We start from the raw sequence: 24,350 nt of genomic DNA, 5'->3' as shown, positions 1-24,350 counted from the left end.
CCTGCAAGCTGAGCCGCCCCAGACCCTGCAGCTGAGCCCCCAGACCCTGCAGCTGAGCCCCCAGACCCTGCAGCTGGACCCCAGAACCCTGCAGCTGAGCCCCCAGAACCCTGCAGCCGGCCCCAGACCCTCAGCTTGCCCCCAGACCCTGGCACCAGACCCCAGACCTGCAGCTGAGCCCCCAGACCCTGCAGCCGGACCCCAGACCCTGCAGCTGGACCCCAGACACTGCAGCTGGCCCCCAGACCCTGCAGCTGGCCCCCAGACCCTGCAGCCGGACCCCAGACCCTGCAGCTGAGCCCCCAGACCCTGCAGCTGGCCCCAGACCTGCAGCTGGGCCCCCCAGACCCTGCAGCTGAGCCCCCAGACCTGCAGCTGACCCCAGACCCTGCAGCCAGACCCCAGACCCTGCAGCTGAGCCCCCAGACCCTGCAGCTGAGCCCCAGACCCTGCACTGCCCCAGACCCTGCAGCCGGACCCCCAGACCCTGCAGCTGAGCCCCCAGACCCTGCAGCTGGCCCCAGACCCTGCAGCGGACCCCAGACCCTGCAGCTGGCCCCACGACCCTGAGCCGGACCCAGACCCTGCAGCTGAGCCCCCAGACCCTGCAGCTGAGCCCCAAACCTGCAGCTGGCCCCCAGACCCTGCAGCTGGCCCCCAAACCTGCAGCTGAGCCCCCCTTACCGATGCAGCTGGGCTGGGTCCCGCTCCAGGTGCCGTCGGACTGGCAGAATCTCCGCGCTGACCCCACGAGCACCAGCGGGGCCAGGCAGGAGAAGGAGACGGAGGAGCGGTAGGTGAAGCCTCTGTCCTCCCTCCTGCCCTGTGCCGGCGTCCCCGGGTCCCCACAGAACACGGCTGCAAGGGCAAAGGGACAAGGAGGTGGCCACAGACCCCTCAGGAATGTCACATCCCACCCAGGACTGTCACAGCTCCAGGATTAGCTCGGGAGTCAGGGGGGCAGAAGGTGTTGCTGGCTGCATTCCTTGTAATTATCTCCTTTTGTCAATGGTTGTTAATTAACTTCCACCTTCTCCCCCTGAATTTGCCTTTTTCCCCTCTTTTTTCTCCCCTAATTGCACGGTGTCACTTTGTTCCTTGGCTCTGTGTCGCATGGAAAGCTCGCTAATTATCCCAGATCCCGGGAAAGGTGTGAGGAACAGTGAGGGGTTTGTGGGATTTAATATGAAAATGGATATTGTGCAGCTGGAAAAGGGACTCGGAGCTGCCTGTAGCATCAGGAGATGCTAATTCCCTTTTTTAATTCCCTTTTTTGTTTGGTGTTTGGGCTGGATCAGACCCACCCAGCCTTCACAAACATTCCCAACCTCTGCTGCGACACAGAGCCTTTGCCAAGGGATTTTTTGGCAGTTCCAGGAGTCCTGATTGGAGAAGATTGGGTCACTGAGGGCAAACACCCAGTTCTGAGGACGTTTTGTAGGCAGGAACATGGAAAATGCCTGGATTCATCCCAAATATGGCCTCACCCCTCTGTCACAGGGGTAAGGGACCACCTGTGCCCCTTCTCCTCCTCACAGGTGCCAAACCAAGGCTCCCAAAAAACCAAGCCATGGAGAGAGGTGGGAGAGCAGCCAGACTTTAGGTCCAGACTCCTGAAGCATCCCCATGGCACCAAAAATTCCCACTCCAGCTGCTGGAAAACTCCATTTATGAACGGGGCACCAAGCACAGCAAGACCCCTCTAAACCCTGAGCTGCCAAACCACCGGCACAGAGCTTGGGAAAAAAAGTTGGGAAAAGCCCCAAAGAGCTGGAATTGAAGCAGGATGGAGGAGAGGGAAGGTGCCGACTCACGGAAGCACTGGGGGATCTCCCCGCTCCAGGAGCCGTTGCCCTCGCAGGTGAGCACGGCCGGCAGGGACAGCTGGTAACCCTCCAGGCAGGCATAGCTGATGCTGGAACCCCAGCTGAAATCTGATCCCACCACCTTCCCGTTGGGAATGGCCTGGGGAGCTCTGCAGGTGATGGCTGGAGGAGAGGGGAAAAGGAGGAGAAGGAGGAGAGAAGGAGGAGAGAAGGAGGAGAGAAGGAGGAGAAAAGGAGGAGAAGGAGGAAAAAGGAGAAAAGGAGGAGAAGGAGGAAAAAGGAGGAAAAAGGAGGAAAAAGGAGGAGAAGGAGGAAAAGGAGGAAAAGGAGGAGAAGGAGGAGAAGGAGGAGAAGGAGAAGGAGAAGGAGAAGGAGGAGAAAGAGGAGAAGGAGGAGAAGGAGGAAAAGGAATAGGAAAAGGAGAAAAGGAAAAGGAAAAGGAAAAGGAAAAGCAGAGTCAGGTCTCTCCACTTAATTACTTCCACTAACAAGCAAATTCCAGGTAGGAGCAAAGTCACCTCCTGCTCTCCAAGAGCATCTCCCAGGATTGGCACAAAGCGGGGTCAAACCCTGCAGAGTCTGGAGTTCAATCCCAAATCGGGAAATATCCCATGGGAAGGGATCCACGAGGATCATCCAGTCCAAACCCTGGCCCTGCACAGACACCCCCAAATCCCACCCTGTGCATCCCTGAGAGCGTTGTCCCAGCATTCCATGAGACCCTGGGGCTGTGCCCATTCCCTGGGGAGCCTGCTCAGTGCCCCACCCTCCTCTGGGGAAAGAACTTTTTCCTCACCATCTCCACAAATCCGACTTTGAAGTCAGCTGAAGTAAAAATCTGCCCTGACGTGGTGTGAAAGCTCATCCCAGATTTCCCCAAAGATTCACACATTTTGGACAACCTGGCAGAGGCTCAGAGGAGCAGTTGAAGGCACAACCTGTCGGGTTTTCACCCGCTCTGGGCTGTCTGGAGATGACATCTTTGCAGCACTCTGCTCTTCAGCTCAGAGCAGCCAAACCTGTGCCTCCGAATGAGACTCTTGGCCACACTCTGGATCATTTCTGCAGCATTTGCTCAGTGCAGAGAATGAAAAAGGAGAGGAAGAATTGCTCTTTACAGCCTCTGAAGGAGCTGGAGTGCATTTGAGGCGTTTTATGTGGCCTGTTTTTATATCAGCTCCGTGACAGGTGAATTTTCCCCATTTTTAAAGGAATGCAGAGATGCTGCCACACGTTTTATCTGCGCTGGGGGGTGAGGCAAACAGATCCAGCCTGCCCAGCCACTGCTTTCCTATTTCCCTTTTCTATCTCTGAACCACAGGAGCCATCTCAGAATAATGAAAAGACTCGCAGGGAACATTTTTCAGATGTTTCTGGGTGATGCCAGCACAGCGTCTGCTGGAAAAACACAATATTTCATCTGAGCTTGATCCGAGCTCTTGTGCAAAATCACTTTAACTCCCTGGGCTTTGAAGGAGAGGAGCAACTCCTTCCCTCCCTGCCAGGCAGGGATTGATAGCCCTGCACACAGCGAGGTGCTGCTGCTCCCTGACAAACGCCAAACTGTGAGGAAGGGAAACCCTGGTGGCCTCCAAAACTCGTCTCCTGCAACACCTGCAGGGCTCCTACCCTTGCAGACAGGTTTGGTGCCGTTCCAGGTGCGGTCCTTGGTGCAGGTGAGGGCAGCTGCTCTGTCTGACTCCATCATGAAGCCAGGAGTGCACTGGAACACCACGGATTTGTTGTAGGTGAAGTCACTGCCCAGCCTCAGCCCGTTGGCTGGCACGCCGGGGTCTCCACAGTTGATCACTGCCAAGGAAAGGGGAAAAGGAGAATTTCTGGCAGCTGGAACCACGCCTGTGATGGTCCTGGGTGGTTTCTGCCAAGTGGGAATTAACCAGTGAAATGTGGAGCAGGTTTGTAGCACAAGCTGGGGTTTAGTGGCTCATTAAGACCTTGAAAGGAGCTGGATTAACACTCATTAAACATTAAAGCAAACCGGGTCAAAGCTGGGTGAAGGGAAGGCAGCTTGCCCACAGCACTCCCCACTCAGCCCAGTCACTGCCTCTGATGTAAATCCATCTTTGCCCAGGTCACATCCCAGGGATGTCACACTCAGAGCAGCCCCAGAGAGCCCCCCCAGCTCCCAAAATTATCCCAGAGCTCCCTCCATCCAGCTGGAGGAAAACAACCCCAGAGCAAGATTTCCCCAGGAGGTGCCAGCAGAATTCCCAGGCTGAGCTGCTGCTGGTGCCAGGCCAGGCTTTGGCAGAGTTTCTCAGGGTGGCACTCGTGTGCTGGTGCTTTAGGATTTCAGCTTTTCTATTTTCCATCTATTTGTAATCCTGGAATTCTGTAGTGTGTAACTCCAAACCCCACACTCAGTGGGAGCTGCTGCTTCCCCATTTTGGGCAGACACAATTCCTGTCCAGGCCTGGGAACCAAGGACACCTCCCTGCCTCAGGGCCCAGAGATGTGAACAGAACTGATTTGGGTGGGGGGAGCAAACTTGGGGTCAGTGACTTCATTAGCTGAAGCTGGAATTGGAAGATGAACCCCCAAAATGCAAATGAACCAAAATGATAGAAGTGTGAAACCTGTGACCCATTGTCCATTTTGGGTGTAGCCCCTGGGGGGCTTTGTCTGCCCTAAATGCCCCTGAAGGCCCTTCAGTAAATAGAACTGAATTTTATTCCTTTAACTTTGTCTGGCCTGTGATTTTAGGTAGCCCCAAAAGGCACCATGTGGGCACAGCTGGGCCTGGCAGCTCATCCTTCCCCTCTCCCTGAGGCAGGATCCCATCCCAGGCATCCTTGTGAAGGCTGAGCTAGAACAGCAGGGCAGAGCTAAAGAATCAAGCAGGGATTTATTAAAAGGATCTCCACCTTGGGCAGCACCAGAGCCCAGCCAGGGCTGCACCCAGGATGAGCCAAAATGGGCACAAAAATGGATGAGTGGTCTCACATTTTTTTAAGTTCTGCTCCATTTGCATATTGGGGTTAATTGTCCAATTAAAGTCCCACCCTGCTGGTTTTTCTCTCTCCAGCCCAAGGGGTTTGTGCTCTTGGGCTGAGATTTGGATCATTTGTCCTTGGTGAGATTAGGATCATTTGTCCTTGGTGAGATTTGGATTATTTGTCCTTGGTGAGATTAGGATCATTTGTCCTTGGTGAGATTAGGATCATTTGTCCTTGGTGAGATTTGGATTATTTGTCCTTGGTGAGATTTGGATTATTTGTCCTTGGTGAGATTAGGATCATTTGTCCTTGGTGAGATTTGGATCATTTGTCCTTGGTGAGATTAGGATTATTTGTCCTTGGTAAGATTTGGATCATTTGTCCTTGGTGAGATTAGGATTATTTGTCCTTGGTGAGATTAGGATTATTTGTCCTTGGTGAGATTAGGATCATTTGTCCTTGGTGAGATTAGGATTATTTGTCCTTGGTAAGATTTGGATCATTTGTCCTTGGTCCCCAGCTGGAGCAGGAATTGTTTTGTCTCCCTGCTCCGTGCAGAGCTCACCATCCCATAACACGAACCCAGCCCCACCACCAGAGCAGCACAGAACCTGAGAAGCCCAAAACCCGAGGGCTGAGTGCCAGCAGTGCCCACCAGTGCACTCGGGGCTGGTGCCAGTCCAGGTGCCATTGACGGTGCAGTGCCTGCTCAGCACCCCCGTGCTGTAGTAGCCCTCCCTGCACTGGTAGATGATGGAGCTGGAGAACACCAGGCCGTCGTTGAAGATCACCCTGGCGTTGCTGGGCGTCCCGGGATTCCCGCAGGAAATCACTGCCAGGGGAAAAGAAAAATAATGAATTTTTTTAAAATTAAAATCACCCGGAAACCACAAATCAACCCCCAGGACTCGGAGGGGATCCTCCTGCACTGCCTGTCCTCAGTAAAGGCAGGTTCTGGGGACACGGGAACACCTCTGGGGACACCAGAGCCATTCTGGGGACACCAGAGCTGTCCTGGGGACACGAGAACACTTCTGGGGACACCAGAGCCATTCTGGGGACACCAGAGCTGTCTTGGGGACACGAGAACACCTCTGGGGACACCAGAGCTGTCCTGGGGACACGGGACACCTCTGGGGACACCAGAGCCATTCTGGGGACACCAGAGCTGTCCTGGGGACACGAGAACACTTCTGGGGACACCAGAGCCATTCTGGGGACACCAGAGCTGTCCTGGGGACACGAGAACACTTCTGGGGACACCAGAGCCATTCTGGGGACACCAGAGCTGTCTTGGGGACACGAGAACACCTCTGGGGACACCAGAGCTGTCCTGGGGACACGAGAACACCTCTGGGGACACCAGAGCCATTCTGGGGACACCAGAGCAGTCCTGGGGACACCAGAGCAGTCCTGGGGACACGAGAACACCTCTGGGGACACCAGAGCAGTCCTGGGGACACCAGAGGAATTCTAGGGACATCACGGCAATCCTGGGGACACCAGAGCCATCCTGGGGACACCGGAAGAATTCTGGGGACAGTACAGCAGTTCTGGGGACACTGGAGGTGTGCTAGGGACACCAGGGTAGCTCTGGGGACTCTGGTGCAGCTCTGGGGACACCGGGGCAGTCCTGGGGACAGTGGGGCAGCTCTGGGGACACCAGAACAGCTCTGGGGACATCAGAGAAATTCTGGGGACATTGGGGCAACTCTGGGGACACCAGGGAAGTCCTGGGGACACCAGAACAGCTCTGGGGACACCGGGGCAATCCTGGGGACACCAAAACAGCTCTGGGGACACTGGGACAGCTCTGGGGACACTGAGGCAGTCCTGGGGACACCGGGGCAGCTCTGGGGACTCTGGGGCAGCTCTGGGGACACCGGGGCAGCTCTGGGGACTCCGGGGCAGCTCTGGGGACTCCGGGGCAGCTCTGGGGACACTGGTGCAGCTCTGGGGACAGCAGAAGGGCCCCGTGTGCCAGCAGTACCTTCGCACTCGGGCTGCGTGCCGCTCCAGGAGCCGTTGGAGTGGCAGGTCCTCTCGGAGGAGCCGCGCAGGGAGTAGCCGGGCTCGCAGCTGAACCTCACCACGCTGCCCACGCCGAAGGCGTCGCCCAGGCCGATCCCGTGGGAAGGGATCCCGGGATCGCCGCACACGCCCTGGCTGCCCCCTGCCAGGAGAGCATGGAGTCACCAGAGCCACCAGGGATGGTGGCTGTGTCACCCTCATCGGGAATTCCGCCCCCAGCAGAGGAGTGGAATTCCAGATTAAACACTCCCTGGTTCCAGGAGCCCCCTGGGTTTGAGCTGGATGCAAACACGGCCACAATTCCTGAATGCCAAGGTGGAGGCTCCAGCATCAGCCCCAGGGATGCTTCCCCTCCATGAAGGAATTCCCACGTGCTCCAAGCCAGCCCTGAGCAGCTGGGACTCGGGGAACAAGGAGGGGTTGGGGCATGGGAGGAGGGGGAAAGGGAAATTCAGGGAAGGGAAGGTGACAATGGGTGGAAGATGACAATGGCTGGGTGACCATGAACAGGTGACCATGAACGGGTGACCACGAACGGGTGACCACAGCCAGCTGACCATGTCTGGGTGACCAAGAACAGGTGACCATGAATGCACAACTATGAACAGGTGACCATGAACAGGTGACCATGAACAGGTGACCATGTCTGGGTGACCATGGCTGTGTGACCATGGCCAGGTGACCATGAACAGGTGACCATGAATGGGTGACCGTGGCTGGCTGACCATAAATGAATGACCATGGCTGGATGACCATGGCTGGGTGACCGTGAACAGGTGACCACAGCCAGCTGACCATGGCCAGGTGACCAAGAACAGGTGACTGTGAACGAGTGACCAAGAACAGGTGACCATGAAGAGCTGACCATGGCCAGCTGACGGTGTCTGGGTGACCATGGCTAGCTGACCATGGCCAGGTGACCAAGAACAGGTGACCACGGCCAGCCTGTGGTGTCAGGCTGCCCTGCAGTGCCCCTCCCCAGCCCCTCACCCGAGCAGTGTGGCAGGGAGCCGCTCCAGCGCCCGTCCAGCTGGCACATCCGCGTGGCATTGCCCACCAGCGTGCGCCTGCCCAGGCAGCTGTACCTGACCACGGAGCCCACCGTGTGCTTGTCCCCCGAGATCTGCGCGTGGGGAGGGGACCCGGGGTGGCCACACGACACCACTGCAAGAGAGACACAGCCTCAGCCCCCGGGGATGCACAGTTCTGGCTTGGGGGGACCCTAAATGTCGTTAATTCCAACCCTTTCCACGGGCAGGGATGCTGTTCCCTATCCCAGGCTGCTCCAAGCCCTGTCCAGAGATGGGGGACACGTCACTTCCAGGGATGGGGACACTTCCAGCTGCTCTGGGCATGTGTGCCAAGGCCTCCCCACCCTCACGGGGAAGTTCAACACACAGGAAACAAAAACATGGGAAAGTCTCCTTTTTTTTTAAATTTTAATCCCAGGAATCCAAGGAATCAGTGGTAAAACTGATTTGCATTTCCAAATGCCCACAAATCCTCCAAATTAAGTAAGGAGATCCCTTGTACTCGAGGGGGCTGAGGGAGCCTGGGATTGGGGCTTTAACAGGAATTCCCTCCTGGCTGTGGGAACATGGATCATCACTCACCAACTCCCCAGGAGCCATGCAAGGGGTGAGGACAGGACAAAAGGAAAGGAAAATGTGCCCAAAACTGCTGGGGAGGATTTGGTGTGGAGGGATAAACGTGGAAAAAACAAAAGGAATGACCCCAGCTTTGGAACAGCTCAAGCCAGTTGGAATTTCCGGAGTTCCGAGACCATTCCCGAGGGAAGGGAATGGGATTGAAGCTGGTTTAGTGCCCAAAGGGACAAACTGGTCATGCTGGGGTGGGGCTGCTCCTGCCTGCACCTCCCTAAGGCAGCTAAAATCCACTCTGGAGCCCAAATTCCCTCTGGGACCACTCTGGGACCCACTCACTCAGGTGAGCCCTCACTCACCCAGGTGAGCCCTCAGCCACTCAGGTGAGTTTCCACTCACTCAGGTGAGCCCTCAGCCACTCAGGTGAGCCCTCAGCCACTCAGGTGAGTTTCCACTCACTCCGGTGAGCCCTCACTCACCCAGGTGAGCCCTCAGCCACTCAGGTGAGTTTCCACTCACTCAGGTGAGCCCTCAGCCACTCAGGTGAGTTTCCACTCACCCAGGTGAGCTCTCCCTGTGCTCCAGAGCTGCTCGTGCCCTCTTCACCTGCACCATCCCAGCTGGATCCCTCTCCTCAAACACCAAAATTCATTGGGATTCCACCTGGAACCCCTAAAATCCATTGGGATCCACCTGTCCTTACAAAGAGAACCCCCTCCAGCAGGATCCTTCCCTCAAACCCCCAAAACTCATCAGGATCCACCCGGAACCCCTAAAATGCATTGGGATTCACCTGTCCCTACACAGAGAACCGTCTCCAGCAGGATCCTCTCCTCAAACCCCAAAATTCACTGGGATTCTACCTGGAACTCCTAAAAATCCATTGGGATCCACCTGTCCTTACAAAGAGAGCCCCCTCCAGCAGAATCCCTCTCCTCAAACCCCAAAACTCATCAGGATTCCACCTGGAACCCCTAAAATCCATTGGGATCCACCTGTCCTTACAAATGGTGGAATGCCCCTAGCAGGATCCTCTCCTCAAACCCCAAAATCCATCAGGATTCCACCTGGAACCCCCAAAATCCATCAGGATCTGCCTGTCCTTACAAAGAGAACCCCCTCCAGCAGGATCCTCTCCTCAAACCCCAAAATCCATCAAGATCCACCTGGAATCCCTCAAAACCCATCAGGATCAGCCTGTCCCTACACACAGACAATGCCCCTAGCAGGATCCTCTCCTGAAACCCCAAATCCATCAGGACCCACCTGTCCTTACAAAGAGAACGCCCTCCAGCAGGATCCCTCTCCTCAAACCCCAAAATCCATCAGAATTCCACCTGGAACCCCCAAAATCCATCAGGATCTGCCTGTCCTTACAAAGAGAACCCCCTCCAGCAGGATCCTTTCCTCAAACACCAAAACTCATTGGGATTCCATCTGGAATCCCTCAAAACCCATCAGGATCAGCCTGTCCCTACACACAGACAATGCCCCTAGCAGGATCCTCTCCTGAAACCCCACATCCATCAGGACCCACCTGTCTTACAAAGAGAACCCTCCAGCAGGACCCTTCCTCAAACACCCAAATTTATCAGAATTCCACCTGGAACCCCCAAAATCCATTGGGATCCACCTGTCCTTACAAAGAGAACCCCCTCTAGCAGGATCCTTTCCTCAAACCCCAAAATCCATCAAGATCCACCTGGAATCCCCCAAAACCCATCAGGATCAGCCTGTCCCTACACACAGACAATGTCCCTAGCAGGATCCTCTCCTCAAACCCCAAAATCCATCAGGACCCACCTGTCCCTACCCAGAGAGCCCCCTCCAGCAGGATCCCCCTCCTCAAACCCCAAACCCCCAAAATCCCTGGGAAACTCCTGAAACCACTGGGACCATTCCCACGTGGATTTTTTGGGAGGAGGGGATGGATTTTCCCTGATGAATCCTGCCAACCCCCCCGAGCTGGGCCGCACAGGGAGGGCTGGGGCCACTTACAAAGGCACTGGGGGAGGGCCCTGTCCCACGTGCCATCGCCCTGGCACGTCAGGACGTGCGTTCCCAACAGATAAAATCCGTGGATGCACTGATAGGACACGGTGGTGCCGAAGCTGAACCTGTGGGGGCCGCTGGGCTGCACTTGGCGCACGCTGTTCTCCAGGTGCCCGGGGTCAGAACAGTTCACAACTGCAAACAAACAACACAACAACACCCAAAAAATAACGGGAAGCCAAGGGGGAGGCAGAAAATGTGGGGTTCTCCGAAAAAAAATAAGTGGGAGATTGAAGATTTTGTGCCGTGGTTCAAGGTTTGGGTTTTTTTCCCTCCCTTCTCTGAGATTTTTGAGGTGGGAGTGGAAAAATTTCTTGTGAAAAGTGGGGAAAAGGGAGTCCAGGCAATCCTCAATCCTGCAGGGTCTCACCCAGCAGCAGCAGAGGCTGGATCTCCAGCCCCAAATTGGGATTTTAGATTATCCAGCTGGGAATAACTGATCCCAAACTGGGATTTCCATCATCCAGCAGGGAATCCTTGATAATCCAGCATGGCCAGAGATCCTGGATTGGGGGAATGCAGAGGGAGGGAGTGCAGGGAGGGGATTTGGGAAGTGAACCTGAGTGCTGATCCCGTGGGGAAAGAGGGAAGAGGGCTCTGCACAAAGCTGTGGGAAGGTATTTCCTGGGAAGATAAACGAGGAGGAGCAGGGGGAGCAGAGGAGAGATCCTGATTTTCCATGGATTTTCCATGGACTGTGACCACCGGGGTGTGTTTGTAGGGTGGTGCCTGCCTCTCACCCCCTCTGAGCCCAAATTTGGGTCTGATCCCAAACTTGATCTGATCTGTGCCTGCCTTTCACCTTTCACCCCCTCTGAGCCCAAATTTGGGTCTGATCCCAAATTTCCTCTTCCAACACACTCCAGCTCCTTGGAGGACACAGCGAGGTGAGAAAATCCCACGGGATTTACAGCAGCCCTGGGATCTCCAACATCCCCTGGGTGGTTTCCAGGGATTTCTGCCTTGGGATGGTGGAGGAATCCCCAGGGCAGGCCCAGACTGACCTCGGCAGGAGGGCAGGGTGCTGCTCCACTGGCCGTTGGCCAGGCACTGGGATTGGGAAGCTCCCTCCAGGCGGAAGCCAGGGTTGCACTGGAATTTGGCCACGTCGTTGAGGTTGAACTGGGAGCCCTGGGTGAGGCCGTTGGGGGGGTTGCCAGGGTGGCCACAGGTGATGGCTGCAAGGACAAAATGGAAATGTCACCGGGTTTGTTCCTGGAGAAAAAGTGGATTATTCATTGGAAAAAGTTCTGGAGGTAGGAGAGGATAAAAACCCCCACATCAATCCCAAAAACCCAAAGATTTGGGGACTGCTCTGCTGAGATAAGGGATGACACTGAGAGAAAGGGATTTTTGTAGGTTTTGTTGGTACCAGGAATTCCCTGCATCCAGGAATTCCCCGTGTCCCTCTCCAGGCAGCCGAGTGCCAGGATCCCACTGATTTACACCACACATCCCTCTCCAAAAACCCCAGCTCCTGCTCTTAACCCCACACCACCCCGGCATCCCAAACTCTGTTGTTCCCTCCAGTCCTGGCTGCTCCCTGCAGGGAAAAGTTACACCTGGAAGCAGAGGGAAAAGAGAGAAAATGGGAGGAGAATCAGAATTCCAGCACAGGGCCTGAAGAGATGAAATCTGCCCATGCTGGAGAAACTTTGTGGGAAAATTTTACTTCCAAATCCCTGAAGTGAGGATTTTTTGATAGAAAGATTTGATGGAACTAACCAATAATTGGCCAGAAAGCCACCAACCAATTGGAAAGACACGTGAGCTCTGTCAATCTGTATAAAAAGCAGTTATGTGAATGAAGAATAGGGTTTTTCCTGCATGAAGAAAATGGAATCTTGATAAAAAAATCATTCTGAAGGTGTGTGCAGGGCCACTCCACACCTTGGGGGTGTGAGCTCTGCCCAGCCCCTTTCCACAGCCCCCTCCAGGCCCTCCTGGCAGGAATGTCCCCCCAGGGCTGAAGGAATGACAATACTGACACACACAAGTACTTCAGAATAGAAAGATTTGATGGACACTAAGGAATAAAGTAATTGGCCAGAAAGCCACCAACAAATTGGAGTCACACATGGGGTGTGTGACTAAAACTGTATAAAAATGAGTTATGTGAATACAGAGTAAGTTTTTCCTGCATGAAGAAAATGGAATGCTGATAAAGAATCACCCCGAAGGTGGGTGCAGGGCCACCCCACACCTCCGAGCACCCCACAGCTCGGGGGTGTGAGCTCTGCCCAGCCCCTTCCCCAGCCCTTCCCCAGCCCCTCCTGGCAGGAATGTCCCCTGGGCTGAAGGAATGCCAGTACTTACGCACACAGACAGGCGTTTTCCCGGACCAGCGGTGGTCCTGCTGGCAGATGCGCACGGACATGCCGATGAGGCGGAAGCCGGGCTGGCACTGGTACACCACGCTGCCACGGTAGTTGTAGTTCTCGCCGTTGATCTGCCCGTTCACAATGGGGCTGGGCACGCCACAGTGCCCGGCTGCAGCGGGGGAGAGCAGCAGCAATCAGCTGGGGAGCCCAGCAAAGGTGTCCCCAAAGGGCATCGCCCGGATCTCTGCGGGATTGGGGTCTGGAGATGGCCAGACTGGGTTGGGTTGGAAAGGAACACAAAGGTTGTCCACAGGGACACCTTCCACCATGCCAGATCACCCTGTCCAGCCTCTCCTTGGACAGCTCCAGGGATGGGGCACAGCCCCAGCTTCTCTGGGCATGGATGGGGTTTGGCAATGGCCAGGCTCGGTTGGGTTGGAAAGGAACACAAGGGTTATCCACAGGGACACCTTCCAACATGCCAGGTCCAGCCTCTCCTTGGACAGCTCCAGGGATGGGGCACAGCCCCAGCTTCTCTGGGCATGGATGGGGTTTGGAGATGGCCAGACTGGGTTGGGTTGGAAAGGAACACAAAGGTTGTCCACAGGGACACCTTCCAACATCCTCATTCACTCCAAGCCCTGTCCAGCCTCTCCTTGGACACCTCCAGGGATGGGGCACAGCCCCAGCTTCTCTGGGCATGGATGGGGTTTGGAGATGGCCAGACTGGGTTGGGTTGGAAGGGAATGCAAGGGTTGTCCACAGGGACACCTTCCACCATGCCAGGTCCAGCCTCTCCTTGGACACCTCCAGGCACAGGGCAGCCCCAGCTCCTCTGGGCAATCCCTGCCATGCTGTCTATAGGGAACAACCCACCCCAGCATCCAACCCAAACCCGCTCTCTCTGCCCTCCAGGCTGCTGCCTCACCACTCTGCTCTCCCAAACAACCATCCCCACCCCAAATCTCTCCCAAAACACCTCCCACCTCCCGAGGATGCAGGAATCCAACTCTGCCCCCCTTTTACACCCACTGCAAACCCCGCAGGGAGGGTGTCAGCCCTAAATCCCCCGTTCCCTCCCCAGGAGCCTTTCCCACCCCCGTGGGTGCCACGGGAGCTCCCCGGGGGTACCTACCCAGACACCTGACCTCAGCCCCGCTCCAGAGCCCGTTGGCCATGCACTCCCTGACCCGGGAGCCCACCAGGGTGTAGCCAGTGTTGCAGGAGAAGATGGCAGTGGCCCCATAGCTGGTGAGGGTCCCGATCTTGTTCCCGTTGGGAGGGGTGGGCAGGTCCCCACAGGAGATAACTAGGACAGATCCCAAAGGAGAGTGAGAACACAGGCTGGGTTTTGAAGGAATGCATCCAGGAGTTGTTGCTGGGGTGGGAAAGTTCGTGAAATAATCCCAGGAATTGTAATAAATCCAGAGCCGTGTTAGATGAGGTGACAAAAATAAGAGCTGCTAAGATTTGTGCTTCAGGACACTAAAGACAGGCTGGGAAGGAACCAAAGGATTTTTTCACACCAGAACTTCCTCACTCAGGAATATTTTCCTGTCATTAAGCCTGATTCCCAGAAAACCCAGAGAATCATGGAATGGGGTGGGTTGGGAGGGACCTTAAAGGCCGTGAGTGGGGACATCTCCCACTAGGCCAGGATGCTCCAAGCCTGACCTTGGAATGGCACAAAGTTCCTAATTAAAAGTGACACCCAGCTTTGCCCCACAAGCCGAAATCCCAAGATCTGCAGATCCCAGCTGGGTTTGTGGGATGCAGGAGCCTCTGCCAACCCCACTCCCCCTCAGAACTCCAGCTCTTGATTTCATCTTCATTTTCTCTGCCTTCAAGCTCTGCCAACCCTCCAGAGCTCCCACTGGGCGCTCCTGACCTCGGGGCACTGCCAAGATCCTGTCACTTGGATTGAGGTGGCAATAAGGCTGAGGGAACAAAGGGAGGTCAGGCTCCTGCTCCCAGATCCAGAGGAAGAGCTGGCAGGGGGGAAAAGTACATCTGTCACCCACGCCAGCAGTCACAGCTCCACACACAAAGGCAGGCAGCAGGGAAGGAGAGATTTTGCTGCCTCTGTCTGCACTTGGAGAGAAAAGCTCTCCCCCTCTGACAAGAGGAGAGATGCAAAGCCCAGCAGTGGTGTCAGAACAACTGAGAGCTGCTGGTGTGCCCCGGTGGGTTTGATTTGCAGGTGACACTGTTACCCTTTAAACCTGGTGCTCGTGGGAGAGCTGAGCCTTGACAGAAGAATTCTTTATTTTTCCTCCTTAAAAGCCAGGACTTCAGAGCAGCTGGGACAGAGGAGCTGCTGGGACCCCACAGCAACAGCTGAGCTGAAGGGCTGGAGATCCCAGGGAAGTGCTGGGATGAAACCAGGAATCACATCCAGGAGTCTCCCTGCATCCCAAATCCCTTCCAGCAGATCTGCTGTCCCTGACTCAGCTGCTCCAGGAGTAATTGAGCTCTACCCCAGGGACATCTCCCACTACCCCAGTTTGCTCCAACACTGCCTGGGACACTTCCAGGGATGGGGTGGGTTGGAAGGGATGGGGCAGCCACAGCTCCTCTGGGACATCCATCCCAGCCCCTCCCTGCCCTCCCAGGGATGGATTTCTTCCCAAAATCTGCACCAAACCATCCCATCCTGTACCCAAAGGTACGATCACCCACCAGCACCATCCTGAAACCCCCAAGTTGGGATTTGTTGACCCCAACCACAAAACCAGCCCTGGGAAATCCATCCCATCCCTTCACTGCCCTCCCAGAGATGGAATTCCTCCCCAAATCTGCACCAAACCATCCCATCCTGTACCCAAAGGTATCATCACCCACCAGCACCATCCTGAAACCCCCGAGGTTGGGATTTGCCGACCCCAACCACAAACCCAGCCGCCGGTGCCACCCTGGGGTGCCCCTGCTCTTACTTTTGCAGGTGGGCACGGGCTGCCCGATGCTCCAGGTGCCGTTGGCCTGGCAGCGGATGACCCTCTGGCCCGTGTAGTAGTAGCCAGGGTCACAGATGAGCATCAGCTGGGCGTTGTAGTGGTACTGCACCTCGTAGGTGAGGCGCCAGCGGCCGTGCTCCACCGCGATGCTGCCCACGTCGGGGCACGTCACAGCTGGGGGGAATGGCACGGGGGAATTGGCACGGGGAAATGGCACGGGGGAATGGCACGGGGGAATAGCATGGGGAATTGGCACAGGGGAATGGCACATGGAAAACCACACATGGAAAATGGCACGGGGGGGAATGGCACGGGGGGAATGGCACGGGGGAATGGCAACGGGGGAATGGCACGGGGGAATGGCACGGGGGAATGGCACGGGGGAATTGGCACAGGGGAATTGGCACAGGGGGAATGGCACGGGGGAAATGGCACGGGGGAAATGGCACATGGAAAAGGGCACATGGAAAATGGCACGGGGGAGATGGCACGGGGGAATGGCACGGGGGGAATGGCACGGAGAGAATGGCACGGGGGAAAGGGCACGGAGGATGTGGCACGGGGGAAAGGGCACATGGGGAATTGGCACATGGGGAATGGCACGGGGGAATGGGCACATGGGGAATGGCAGATGGGGAATGGCAGATGGGGAATGGCACGGGGGGAAATGGCACGGGGGGAAATGGCACGGGGGAAATTGGCACACAGAGTGGGTTCAGTGAGGTTTAAGCCCCCCAAAACAGTCCAGGTGTGGAGGGTTTTTAATGAGGGGTGTGTCACAGACATATTTAATGAAAAATCCTTTTTCTCCTGAGAAGCTGAGAGGCCTCAGAAATGAAATGTAAACAATGATTCTCTGCTGCTGTGGAATGCAACAGGGGCATCTGTGATTGGTCCCATGTGGTTGTTTTTAATTAATGGCCAATCAAAGTCCAGCTGTCTCGGACTCTCTAATCAATCACAAAATTTTATTATCATTCTTTCCTTTCAAGCCTTCTGATGAAATCCTTTCTTCTGTTCTTTTAGTATAGTTTTAATATAGAATTTTCTTTTAATATAATATATATCATAAAATAATCAATCAGCCTTCTGAAACACAGAGTCAAGATTCCCATCTCTTCCCTCGTCCTGGGACCCCTGTGAACATCCCCACAAGGGGTATCCCCTGGTGGGGCTGTGGTTGGGAACTGAAAGGAAAATTTTGTGGATGAAGTTGTAAGTGGTGACGATGAAATCCACAGAGAAAAACCCCCTGCAGTGGTGTTAAAATCACAAAATGGGAATCAGGGACACCTCATTGTCTGAGAAATAGAAACAAAAGTGAGCTGGGGGAGCAAACTTGGGGTAAATGCCTTTAATTGGGAGATGAACCCCCAATATGCAAATGGACCAAACTTATAAAAGTGTGAACCCTGTGACCCATCATCCAATGACCCATGACCCATCATCCAATGACCCATGGCCCATTTTGGGTGCAGCCCTCGGGGCTTTGTCTGCCCTAAATGTCCCTGAAGGCCCTTCAAGAGACACACCTGGGTTTTATTCCCTTGGCCCGTGTTTTTAGGCAGCCCCCAAGGCCGTGCAGTGCCCCAGCCCCACTCACCCAGGCACGCAGGGGGCTGGTTCCCGTTGCTCCACACTCCCTCCTGCAGGCACTCGGCGCTGGGCTCAGCGCCCGGCTGCAGCTGGAAGCCCTGGTTGCACTGGTACACGGCCTTGGTGCCCACTGTGTACTCCTTCCCAAAGACAACCCCGTTCCTCGGGGCTCTGGGAATGCCACAGGAGAGAGCTGGGAAGAGAAAACACCCCAAAAAAATTATTTAAAATAAATCAGGGAGCTGCTGGTTTTATCCCAAACCGAAATCCCGGATCCCGAACTTCCCTACAGACACTGTGGGGAGTGCCCACACTTCCTACAGGACCAGCTTTTGCAAAGCCAACCCTGAATCCCAGTTTTTCCTGGCTCACACTTCCCATAACATCTGTCCCACAGGCTGCATCAGCAGAGAGCTCTGAGTTTCCACAGAGACAAAGGATCCGACAGCGGGAACGCTTCGTGTCCACAGCCACAGCAGCACCGGCCCCAAACCCTCTCCAGGAGCACCCTGCCCTACATAAGGCAGCAAATTGTGGAATTATGTCGTGGCAGAAGGGAGGATAAATCATCCTCGTGGATGAGGAGGCAGAGGGGAGGAATTTGGGGGAAAAAGGGAAAAGCAGGCATGGGGCCAGGTGGCTGCTGGAGGTGGCAGCGCTCCCAAGGGAGGCACCATTCCTGCTGGGATCCTGGGCTCAGGGGCAGGGCAGGGAGGGGACAGGCAGGTGACAGCCAAAATACACAAAGAATCCCAGCCATTTATGCTGTTACCCTTTTTCCCAACCCTGCCAGCGCTGGGAAACGTCCCCAGATCTGCTTCTCCAGCAGCATGAGGAGGAGGAGGGAAAGCAGATCCAGATCTGACTCCAGACCCACCCTGAGGTTCCCATCCCTCTCCAAGCCTGGCTCTGGGGGAAAGGGAGATCCACTTCCCTCCTGTCTGGACAGGGTGGGATGCCAAGGGAGGAGCAGCCTGAACCTGGGAAACTCCACTGGGAAGCTCCTGAAGGCTCTGTGGGGTTGGTAGAGGAGCAGAACCTGCCAGGGTTTGGACAGGATGGGATGCCCAAGGGAAGAGCAGCCAGGACCTGGGAAGTTTCTAAAGGTTCTGTGGGGTTGGGAGAGGAGCAGAACCTGCCAGGAGACACAGCCCTAACCCCTGATCCCAATATCTGCCCGTGCTTCCAGACACACCCATTCCCTTCTGGAGCAGCCCCTGCTCAGCTCCTGAGCCACTCCAACCCATTCCCCCTCCTGGTGTTCCCTGTGCACAAAAGCAGGGCTGGAGAAGCAGCAAAAGTCCCTTTTTGGTGCCATGGAGCTCAGTGAGGCCTGGAGAGCCCAAACTTTGCCTGTGCAGCAGCATCAGCAGAGCCCTGGGGCTCTCCCCATGCAAGCCCAGCTTTTATCCCCCTCCTGCCCCAGCCTGGAGTGGGATCCCAGAGCAGCTGGCAGGTGCTGGAGTTCTGAGAGGTGTCAGCAGCTCCAGAGGCAGGATCAGGCCGTCCCTGGCGGCACTGATGGTGACAGGAGTGTCACTGCAGCGAGCTCAGGGCTGGCCAATCCCTCTCCAAGGCCTGGTGTCTAGACAGGCTGCCAGGCTGAATACCAATGGCTCTCCCAGGGAAAAGAAAGCACCTGGAAAACCCAACCTTTTCCCTGCTGCTCTTTCCCAGCTCTCAGTCATTCCCTCCCCTCTTTGCCATCTCTTCCCAAAGCCTGGCAGACGAGGATCACCCCTCAGCGCTCCCAGCCTGTTCTCAACACGCAATTACCCAATCCCAACATCGGTTTTTTATTCACTGCTTTTCCAGGGACTCTCAGAACTCGATCCCAGCCCCTCCCAGCTCTCACCTTGGCACAGGGGGGTGGCTTCCCTCCAGTGGAAGTGGCCCTGGGGGTGCTGGCTGCAGGTGGTGGTGCTGTGTCCCACCAGGCGGTAGCCGGCGTCGCAGCCGAAGCGCACGGAGCTGCCGGGGCGCAGCCCGGAGTGGCTCAGGATCATCCCGTGGGCTGGTGGCTGTGGCAGGCTGCAGTAGGGAGCTGGCAAGGAGGGCAGGGAAAAGCAAACCAGTCACTGGGTCGTTCCCTTCCCGCTCCCAGCAATTACAGGGAGCTTCCCCAAAAAGCCCAAACCAAAAACTGGCGATGGAGAAACGCGGAGTGGAAGCGGGGATGGAGGGCAGGGCTCTGGTCTGAGCCTCACCCAGCTCCAGGAATAAGGAGTCATTCCTGGTAATTAATATTCCTTAATTCATTTGCTGAGCAAAGCCTGGACAGACTTTTCCATCACCCCCTCACCCAGAAACCTTTCCCAATATCCAGTCCCTGGCATCGACTCTCCACATCAGGCTTCTGATTCTGAAGAGTGGTTGGGAAATGAGCCAAAGCTCCAAGGTTTCTCCCTGGAATTTCTCCTGATTGTGATCCCAAAATCCTGGTCCTGACTGTTACAGAGTGGCTCCAAGGTTCCTCCTGGACAGACCCTGCCCTTCCCAACCTCCCCAGCTCGGAACGTGCCCGGCTTTGTGCCTCCCCTGCCTTGGCAGCTCCTGCCCCGACAGCTGGACCTCTGCAGGAATCCCACGGATTCTCCTGGCTGTGGAGCTGCTCCTGCTCCAGGCAGAGGCAGCTGGGACTCACCAGAGTAGCGGATTTTGAAGCCTTTCCTGTTGTAGGCATGGTCAGAGGACCAGCGCAGGAAGACGCTGCTGCCGCTGCTGGTGACGGTCAGAGGGGCTGAGTAATTCCCACTGAGGGACAGCAGCAGGGGACTCTGCCCCGAGGGACCTGTCAGAACAGGGCACAGGGAACAGGGAGATGTCACTGGGGCATTCACATTCCCTGGAAAAATTCCCTTGCCCAGGATTTTTCTCCTGGGCAGCTGAGAAGCCTCAGAGAAAAAGGAAAACAAGAATTATCTGATTTGCTTTTCCTGTGTTGTGCTGCTTTGGAATGTGTTTAAAAGGGAAACAATTCTGATCTCATTTGTTTCTCCTGTGTTGAGCTCCTTTGGAATGGGTTTGGAGATTGTTCTATTGGATTCTGTGGGAGTTGTTTTCACTCTTTGGCCAGTCAGGGCCAGGCTGTGTCAGGCTCTGGAGAGAGTCACAAGTTTTCATCATTATCTTTTTAGCCTTCTGTCTGTGTCCTTTCTGAATTCTTTATTTGGCATGGCACAGCATTCTTTAATGTAATACAGTATCATAAAAATGAGCCTTCTGATGGAGTCAGATCCATCATTCCACAAACCCAACATCACAGTGGGGCTCAGTGTCCCTGCAGGAGGAACGAGCACAGGGAGGTTTCCCTGAGCAAAGGCAGCTCCCAGCTCCCTGTGGAGCTCCAGGGCTCCCATCCTGCTCTGGGAATCCAGAAGCAAAGCAGATCACAGGACAAGCAGGATTTTGCTCAGGTCCCCATGGTGACCCCAGGAGCACCAGCACAGCTCCTGTGCCTGCTCTGTTTATCCTGAGAATCCCCTCCCCATTCCCAGGAACTCCTGGGGCTGGAGAATCTGCTCCCTGTGCCCTTCAGGGATGGGAATTCCCACTTTCCCAACTCATCCCCTGCAGCAGTCTCTGCTGATATCCCTCTCCCAGGAGATTCCCAACTCCTGCCCCTTGAAAAAATCCTTCAGATCCATCCCAAAAAAATCAAATTCCTTATGCCAGGAATGAGTGAGGAGCTTTCTGGCAGGCCAGCAGGAGGTTCCAGGTGGGAAGCTGGCCCTGGAATGCCCCCTCCCCCTTGACTGCCATGGGATTATGGAACCCAGGGGAGGTTTGGGGTGGAAGGCAGGTCCGAGGGGGGAATCTCTCACCATCGAAGATCTCAAACTCATCAAACTGCTTCTCGCTGAGGAAGTACTCGATGGTGAGGGAGATGTTGTAGCCTGGCTCCACCCTCACCACCCAGGAGCAGGTCTGGAAGTGGGGGTAACTCCCCAGGAAGCTCTGGCTCAGGATCACCCCGCTGGAATCCGTCATCAGCTGGTTCATGGGGCAGTGCACTGGGGGGGAGGAACATCCAGGGGGAACGGAGGTGAAATGAGCATTTTCCAGAGGAAGGATGGAAGCACAAGGTCTGTCCTGATGGGGCAGCTCCAGGCAGAGCAACACCCCTGCACCACGCCTCGATCCCTGGGGATCAAGGAATCCCGAAATCCCACAATCCCAACAACTGTCACACTCAAAGAATCCCAAAATCCCACAAATCCCAACAACTGTCACACTCAAAGGATCCCAAAATCCCACAAATCCCAACAATGTCACACTCAAAGGATCCCAAAATCCCACAATCCTAACAACTGTCACACTCAAAGAATCCCAAAATCCCAACAACTGTCACACTCAAAGAATCCCAAAATCCCACAATTGTCACACTCAAAGAATCCCAAAATCCCAACAACTGTCACACTCAAAGAATCCCAAAATCCCACAACTGTCACACTCAAAGGATCCCAAAATCCCAACAATTGTTACACTCAAAGGAAGGAGCAAAGCCAACAAACCATTCCCACTGCCTTGATCCTTGGGGCTCAAAGAATCCCAAAACCCCACAAATCCCAACAACTGTCAAACTCAAAGAATCCCAAAATCCCACAGATCTTAACAACTGTCACACTCAAAGAATCCCAAAATCCCAACAATTGTCACACTCAAAGAATCCCAAATTTCCACAAATCCCAACAACTGTCACACTCAAAGGATCCCAAAATCCCAAAAACTGTCACACGCAAAGGATCCCAAAATCCCAACAATTGTCACACTCAAAGAATCCCACAAATCCCACCAATTGTCACACTCAAAGGATCCCACAATCCCAACAACTGTCACACGCAAAGGATCCCACAATCCCAACAATTGTCACACTCAAAGAATCCCAAAAATCCCACAAATCCCACCAATTGTCACACTCAAAGGATCCCACAATCCCACAAATCCCACCAATTGTCACACTCAAAGAATCCCAAAAATCCCACAATCCCAACAACTGTCACACTCAAAGGATCCCAAAATCCCACAAATCCCAACAACTGTCAAACTCAAAGGATCCCAAAATCCCAACAATTGTCACACTCAAAGGATCCCAAAATCCCACCAATTGTCACACTCAAAGGATCCCAAAATCCCACAAATCCCAACAATTGTCACAATCAAAGGATCCCAAAATCCCAACAATTGTCACACTCAAAGGATCCCACAATCCCACAAATCCCACAAATCCCAACAACTGTCACACTCAAAGGATCCCACAATCCCAACAATTGTCACACTCAAAGGATCCCAAAATCCCAACAATTGTCACACTCAAAGGATCCCACAATCCCAACAATTGTCACACTCAAAGGATCCCAAAATCCCAACAATTGTCACACTCAAAGGATCCCAAAATCCCACAAATCCCACCAATTGTCACACTCAAAGAATCCCAAAAATCCCACAAATCCCAACAATTGTCACACTCAAAGGATCCCAAAACCCCACAAATCCCAATAATTGTCACACTCAAAGGATCCCACAATCCCAACAACTGTCACACGCAAAGGATCCCACAATCCCAACAATTGTCACACTCAAAGAATCCCAAAAATCCCACAAATCCCACCAATTGTCACACTCAAAGGATCCCAAAATCCCACCAATTGTCACACTCAAAGAACCCCAAAAATCCCACAAATCCCACCAATTGTCACACTCAAAGGATCCCAAAATCCCACCAATCCCAACAACTGTCAAACTCAAAGGATCCCACAATCCCAACAATTGTCACACTCAAAGAATCCCAAAATCCCACCAATTGTCACACTCAAAGGATCCCAAAATCCCACAAATCCCACAAATCCCAACAATTGTCACAATCAAAGGATCCCAAAATCCCACCAATTGTCACACTCAAAGGATCCCACAATCCCAACAATTGTCACACTCAAAGGATCCCAAAATCCCAACAATTGTCACACTCAAAGGATCCCAAAATCCCACAAATCCCAACAATTGTCACACTCAAAGGATCCCAAAATCCCACAAATCCCAACAATTGTCACACTCAAAGGATCCCAAAACCCCACAAATCCCACCAAGAAAGCTCCCCCAGCTCCCTCGCTGGGATTTCTGGGATTTGCACCTTCGCAGGTGGGCGGGGGTCCCTCAAACTGCAGGTGGGTGCCCAGCTTGCAGGTGAGGATCTCGTTCCCAACCAGGGTGAAGCCGGGGAGGCAGCGGTACCTGACGATGTCACCTGGGAAGGGAGGGGGAATGCACCAGGAAAGGGGGAATGATGGGGCAAAAGGGGAATTATGGGGTAAAAGGGGGAATTACGGGGTAAAAGGGGGAAATTATGGGGCAAAATGGGGGAATTATGGGGTGAAAGGGGGGAATTATGGATGGGGAAAGGGGGAAATTAATGGGGTGAAAAGGGGGAAATTATGGGGTAAAGGGGAAATTATGGGGCTGAAAGGGGGAAATTATGGGGCAAAAGGGGGAATTATGGGATAAAAGGGGGAATGATGGGGCAAAAGAGGGAAATATGGGGTAAAAGGGGGAATGATGGGGTAAAAGGGGGAAATTATGGGATAAAGGGGGAATTATGGGGTGAAACGGGGAAATTATGGGGTAAAAGGGGGAAATTATGGGATAAAGGGGGAATTATGGGGTGAAACGGGGAAATTATGGGGTAAAAGGGGGAAATTATGGGATAAAGGGGGAATGATGGGGTTAAAAGGGGAAATTATGGGATAAAGGTGGAAATTATGGGGTGAAAGGGGGAATTATGGGGAAATGGGTAAAGGGGGAATTATGGGATAAAGGGGGAAATTATGGGATAGGGGAAAGGGGTAAATTATGGGGTGAAAGGGGAAATTATGGGATAAAGGGGTAAATTATGGGGTAAAAGGGGAAATTATGGGATAAAGGGGGAATTATGGGGCAAAAGGGGGAAATTATGGGGCAAAAGGGGGGAAATTATGGGGCAAAAGGGGGAATTATGGGGTAAAAGGGGGAATGG

General features: G+C 54.3%; 1 protein-coding gene across 1 annotated transcript in view; it reads right to left on the bottom strand.

The window, feature by feature from the left end:
• CSMD2 (CUB and Sushi multiple domains 2) overlaps window positions 1–24,350 on the bottom strand; it is a 238,452-nt gene that overhangs the window by 11,759 nt on the left and 202,343 nt on the right. Inside the window, 16 exon segments of the mRNA XM_050983373.1 lie at window positions 685–858; window positions 1,815–1,988; window positions 3,456–3,635; window positions 5,439–5,615; window positions 6,774–6,956; window positions 7,805–7,978; window positions 10,417–10,605; window positions 11,475–11,648; window positions 12,787–12,960; window positions 13,927–14,100; window positions 15,725–15,919; window positions 17,349–17,534; window positions 19,197–19,385; window positions 19,986–20,132; window positions 21,166–21,354; window positions 23,472–23,585. Coding sequence (XP_050839330.1) covers window positions 685–858; window positions 1,815–1,988; window positions 3,456–3,635; window positions 5,439–5,615; window positions 6,774–6,956; window positions 7,805–7,978; window positions 10,417–10,605; window positions 11,475–11,648; window positions 12,787–12,960; window positions 13,927–14,100; window positions 15,725–15,919; window positions 17,349–17,534; window positions 19,197–19,385; window positions 19,986–20,132; window positions 21,166–21,354; window positions 23,472–23,585 — 2,793 coding nt within the window.

Source organism: Serinus canaria, chromosome 23, assembly GCF_022539315.1.
Source record: "Serinus canaria isolate serCan28SL12 chromosome 23, serCan2020, whole genome shotgun sequence".
Classification (NCBI taxonomy): domain Eukaryota; kingdom Metazoa; phylum Chordata; class Aves; order Passeriformes; family Fringillidae; genus Serinus; species Serinus canaria.
The sequence above is the reverse complement of the archived record's forward strand: the minus strand, read 5'-3'. Positions and strand labels throughout refer to the sequence as shown.